This window comes from Lathyrus oleraceus, chromosome 5, assembly GCF_024323335.1.
Source record: "Lathyrus oleraceus cultivar Zhongwan6 chromosome 5, CAAS_Psat_ZW6_1.0, whole genome shotgun sequence".
NCBI classification, from domain to species: Eukaryota; Viridiplantae; Streptophyta; class Magnoliopsida; order Fabales; family Fabaceae; genus Lathyrus; species Lathyrus oleraceus.
This window is the reverse complement of record NC_066583.1, coordinates 634,936,415-634,942,595: the sequence shown is the minus strand read 5'-3', so window position 1 is coordinate 634,942,595 and position 6,181 is coordinate 634,936,415. Positions and strand designations below refer to the sequence as shown.

Here is a 6,181-nt window from a genome sequence, read left to right as displayed (position 1 = left end):
TATTTTAAAAGTATATATATTTTAAAACATAATAGATAATTTATTAAAACAAAATATATAATAAAAACTTAATATTTATTAAAATAAAGTACTACACACATATATATATGCAATATTATTGTCAGGTGTTTAAAAATGAGTGTTGTTTTATGAGAAAGCTATTAATAGTTTCAAAAGAGAACACTCTTTTCAAATTATGCTCTATTTTTTCTACTTACTTCAACTCTTTTGAAAACACACACGATCCTTTATCGATTATTTAGAGCACCATTTTCAAAAAAGCTTTAAAGTATTTTGGAAGATAAATAAAAGTGATTATAAAATCTCTATCGAACATAAGAACGACTTCAGTAAGGATGCAGGAAGCAGGTCAAAGGCAATTCTTGAAGTCATACACTTTGATGTATGTGGTCCTCTCCGGATGGATTTGATTGGAGGTAACAAATACTTTATTACATTTATAGACAATTTCAGTCGAAAACTATGGTCTTACCTGATCAAGAAGAAAAGTGAAGTGATCGAGGTATTTGTCAAGTTTAAATCTATGGTCGAAAGACAGAGCGGCCGAAAGATCAAGATTTTGAGAACTGATGGTGGTGGAGAATATGTGTCGAAAGATTTCGATGCATTATGTGTGAAAGAGGAGATTGTGCATGAGGTGGTGCCACCCTACACTCCACAGCAGAATGGAGTCGCAGAAAGGAAGAATAGAACCATGATGAATATGGTTAGAAGTATGTTGAAAGAAAAGCATTTACCCAAATAATTATGGGGAGAAGCTGTGTCGACTGTGACATATATCCTGAACAGATGTCCGACGAAGAAGGTAGAAGGAATCACACCAGAAGAATGTTGGTTTGGTGTCAAGCCTAGCTTGAGTTATCTGAGGGTGTTTGGATCTATAGCACATAGACATATCCCAGATCAGTTGAGAAGAAAATTTGATGACAAGTCGAGTCAGATGATCCTGATAGGATATCATTCGACTAGAGGATACAAGTTGTTTGACCCAGTGAATAAGCAAGTGGTGATCGGCAGGGACATGATCATAGATGAGCTTAAGGAGTGGGATTGGACTGAGAGTGTCAAGAAAGATCCAGTGAGAATCTTTTATAATGAACCAGCTAGTGAAGTCGAAAGAGAAGTCCGATAGGAAGAAGTCAGAGGTGAAACAGACCCAAGCAGACCTCAGAGAACAAGACACATGCCTGCAAGATTGCAAGAATGTGTGATTACATCAGATGATGTGGTCAATGAAGAAGGTGAGTTGGTACATCATGCTTTCTACGCAGATGTCGAACCTGTCAATGCAGTTGATGCATTGAAAGATTCGAAGTGGATGAAAGCAATGGACGAAGAGCTGAAGTCAATCGAAGTCAACAATACTTGGTCACTTATCGAATTGCCCCAAGACAAGAAGGAAATCGATGTGAATTAGGTATACAAGGTGAAGTTGAATCCCAAAGGAGAAGTGACTCGACACAAGGCGAGACTTGTGGCGAAAGGATTTCTTCAGAAAGAAGAAATCGACTTCGATGAGGTTTTTGCACGTGTTGCTAGGATTGAAATAATCAGGTTGGTTGTTGGCCTAACAAACATGAACAACTAGTAGATGTGTCAGATGAATGTAACATGTGCATGCCTTAATGACCCCTTAGAAGAAGAAGTTTATGTTGCACAACCAGTTGGATTTGTGAAATATGGCGAAGAAAGAAAAGTGTACAGGCTGCATAAAGCCCTATACAGACTTAAACAAGCTCCAAGAGCTTGGAACAAGAAGATAGATGACTTTCTAAGGGAGAAGGAATTTGTGAAGTGCACAAGTGAACATGGAGTATATGTAAGAAGAAGCAAGAGTGAATTGCTTATACTACGTCTCTATGTCGATGACCTATTGATAACAGGTAGCTGCAAGAAGGAGATCAAAGACTTCAACAGTGATCTCAATAAGGAATTCAAAATGTCAGATCTGGGTGACAATTCATATTTCCTTGGCATCGAATTCTACAAGAATGGTAGAGGTTTGATGATGCACCAAAGAAGGTATGTAAGCGAAATACTCAAGAGATTTGAGATGCAAGATTGCAACCCAACTTCGACTCCAATTGAGCCCAGATTACAACTGTCGAAAGATTCAGACGAAGATGATGTCGATCCAATCCAATATAGAAGACTTATTGGGTCACTTCGATACCTTTGTCATACAAGACCTGACTTAACATACAAAAAAATCATCTTAAAGAAAATAAGTTTGAATTTAAAATTTACAAATGAATAAAAATAATTTTGTTAAATTTAAATAAAGACTATTATTAATTTTAGAAAATATTAAAATCTATTAAACTTTTATAAAAAAAATCATTTTATTTGAAAAAAAAATTATTGAAGTCGCAGCAAAATCTGCAGGTATACCTGCGGATATATTTTGGCGGAAAATTCTACAGAAAAACAGAGTATTTATTGTTTCTCAATTTTTTAGAGCATCATCTTCAAGAACGCTTTAAAGTATTTTAGAAGATAAATAAAATTGATTATAAAAGCTTTACGGAACATAGTGTATACTTCATGTGCTTCATCTAATGATTAAAAAAATAAATAAATTATTTTGAAGAGAGAAAATTAATTTTAAAAGGGCCTCATCTAAAATTTTATTTAGACATTATTGAACCAACCCTATCTAGAGAAAAGATGCTACAAAATGGATAACATTATAGATTATATAGATGCAATGTATGCTATATACAATTTTTTCTTCTGAGACCTTTGTTGAAAGCTGTTACTATGATGTATAGTTTTTGTACTGCAAAGTGAAGATTATCCAGAATAGGCATCGTTATCCAAATTTCAGATAGAACCCTATAATTGTCCCCCCAAAAAGTGATTAAAAAGCCAAAAAGAAATAGGAGGGTCAGTGTACATGGCAAATTATAGAGTTGATATCATGTGTTTTCCACTAACTAGATAGGGGCATTTTTAACCAAGAGTTAATCTGGATTCTAAAGACAAATGTAATGACTGTTTAGTAAGAAAAGCAAATATGAGAAAAATATATTCAAGGCTAATCTAGATCCAATTCTGTAACAGATATGGCTATGTTTTATATTTTATTGTCACATTATCTGTGAATGCTCTGTCACGTATTTTAAAACTGGTTGTAAAATAAGTCTTTTTTGTAAATTAAGCTATCAAATAAGTTGGCAAGATACGTTAAATGAAAAGTGCTCCTATCAAGTGTTTATATTTAAAATAATGTTTAGTGTAGTAAAATTGTCACATTTACATAACCACCAATCTTAAGATACCGAGTGAGTAAAGCACTTTTAGCTTTTCTCCTCTCCAAAAAAGCATAACCTTTTCCAAATAATTTTCATATTCAATATTCATTTCTCATTTTCCTTTCCTCACTATATATATATCTTCATCACACTTGTCTCTCTCTTGTCCTCAAATCAAATCCATTTCTTCATCTCTCTTTCTCCCAAACTCACCCCCAGTTTCTTTAAAAATTCAACAATGGATAGCAATGTACCAGTGATATCAAAGAGAGTTTGGAGTATGGTCCGTGTGGCCTTCTTCATGTTGAGAAAAAAATTATCAAAGGGAAAATTAATGAAGGATCTAAACATGATGCTCAAACGCCGCCGCAAGCTTGCTGGAAAAGCCATTGCTAACTTAATGTTCCATCATCACCACCAAGGCTCCACCTCATGCAGCCGCTCCCACAACTCCTTCCCTTTCACTCAGGCACTTGCTACATCGCATGATGAGGCGATGACTATGAGCGCAATGAACACAATTCTGAATATGCTAAACAATGATCAAGCGATTGTAGAAGCATCTCCAGCATTCTCCGGATTTGGCCATAGTCCAGCTGTGAGGCAATTGATCAGGGTGACTGACTCTCCATTTCCTTTGAGAGATGATGATGAGAAGGACAACCAGATTGATAAGGCTGCAGAAGATTTCATAAATAGGTTTTACAGCAAGTTGAGGAAACAAGAATGAGTGTGTTGTTGTGAATGCTAGGTAACCATATTTTAGTTTTTGGTTATTTTCAAGATATATAATCCAGAGTTGATAAATGTACATGAGTGAAGGTTTTTATTCTTGTTAATTATGCGTCTACATATGTTTATGTTAACTCTTGCTTATCAATAAATAATTAAAGAATAATTACAAAATCTATAAAATAAGAGACTGAATTGATGGAACTTATCATGTACTTCAAAGTCTTCAATAGGGGGACACATCATTCTACTGGTAGTATTTATATCGAACTCTAATTTTGACGGGGTAATTTCATGGTTGACTCTGATGTATATATTGTAGTTGAAGTATCTTCTAGTATGTAGTTGTCGAAATTGTTTTATGTACTTTGTTGTGTAGTAGGTATATATGTCATGTACGAGGATTATCATCATACATAACATATATATGCTAGTAGTCTATAAATAAATTGCTCTCTCACGTTGTTCAATAGAGGTTGGTTGTTATTTACTTGTAATTTGTTAACCCTAAATGAGAAAGTGAATAGAAAATAAACCGTTATAACCTACTCTATTTCGTCTCTTTTCCTCTCTTCTCTTCTCTCTCTTTTTCCATGAATTGAATCGTTTTCTTGATAGTTCAAGAACTCCCTCTTTCTCACAGATTTGTTGCGTTAGGCATCGTTTATCTTAACAAACTGATGCAGTGAGTGTGGATCAAAATGTCGTCAACGAAGTATGAGATTGATAAATTCATCACTATGAATGATTTCAAATTGTGGAGTTTGAAGATGCAATCTAGTCTTGTTCAGCAAGGTGTGTTAGAAACATTGAAAAGATCAAAAAGAATGTATACTGCCAGATGACGATAGTCGAGAAATCCCATAAGGCCGTTATACTGGACCTAGGTGATAAGGTCCTCCGGTAGGTCTCTAAGGAGAAGACGGAAGTGAGTTGTCAATACTACAAAAAATATATGTTACCTCGAGAACGAAAGAGATTTTACATCGGTGACACAAACGAGATAATGAAGGACGTCATGAAAACTTGTCACTTTATCCTTCGATTAACAACAGAGGGGATGGTTGAAATGGTAATTGCTTCGATCTTCATCGACAATATTTTTTATATTTTTAAAACTAATACCACGTACCTCTCGATTTATGACTTAAATTGAAGGGAATTTAAAAAAAATATACAAACTATATTGTTTACACAGAATATTTGTAGGGTATTTCATGCATTTGTTTCTTATATAAAAAAAAAGAGTTTGATAAACAAAATAAATATTCACTTGTATCATTATTTAAAAACACAAACCTTAAATTCAAATATCAGAATAAATTTTAAAAAGATAGAGAAAAACATGTATCTTGGATGAACAAAATTTACTGCAAACTTTAACTTCCAATCTCCATGCCAAAATTGATATCTTTAGATGATAAAATTGGTATATAAAAAAAACAATTAATAAATATTTAATATAAACTAAAAAGAAAAATTAAACAAAAAATAAGAACAAACCAGAAAAATATAAATAATGAAGAAAGGTGAACAAAGATGGTCCTTACTTTGGCAGAGATGAAGAGTGGTTGTGACAATGTTTCTCCAAAATTTATTCGATTCAATAAGTTCTCGCAAAAGGGTGTTAATATGCATACAATGAGATTCGAGGCATGAGCGCAGAAATCAAAGGGATTAACACGTATCAAAATCAAAGGAATTAGGGGAACCGTTGAAATCGAATGTTGAAATTGAAACTCACTGTCACCTTCTATGTTCAAATAAAACTTCATCGTTACCGTCCCCGCTGAAATGGACTTCACAATCATTGTCACGGTTAAAAACAAAACTCAGGCGTGGGTGATAAAGTTTGGAGAAAAACGGTTTGGACGTTGTTTGCAGAAAGGGTGAGGGTTTGCAAAAGGGCATGAGCAGAAAGGACGTGAATGTGGTTTGTGATTTTTTTTTAATTAATTTAATTTTATATATTTTTATTATAATAAATTAAAAAAAATTATTACAAATTTTTATATGATAAATTTTATTATAAACTTTTATATAATTATATTATTAAATTAAAGAAATTTTATTAAATAAAGTTTATATATATTTATTATTATAAATTTTATGATATTTCTATCATAATATATATTTTTCTATTATTAATTTAAATAAATTTTATATTCTTTTAA

General features: G+C 33.0%; 1 protein-coding gene across 1 annotated transcript; it reads left to right on the top strand.

Moving 5' to 3' along the window:
* Positions 1-3,402: 3,402 nt before the first annotated feature.
* Positions 3,403-4,306, top strand: LOC127087441 (uncharacterized). Its single transcript, XM_051028327.1, has one exon. The coding sequence runs from the start codon at positions 3,514-3,516 to the stop codon at positions 4,003-4,005; it is 492 nt and encodes a 163-aa protein (XP_050884284.1). The 5' UTR covers positions 3,403-3,513; the 3' UTR covers positions 4,006-4,306.
* The last annotated feature ends 1,875 nt before the right edge of the window (positions 4,307-6,181 follow it).

Bases quoted from the DNA above. Each gene is read 5' to 3' on its own strand.
- LOC127087441 (XM_051028327.1), top strand. From the start codon at position 3,514: ATGGATAGCAATGTACCAGTGATATCAAAGAGAGTTTGGAGTATGGTC.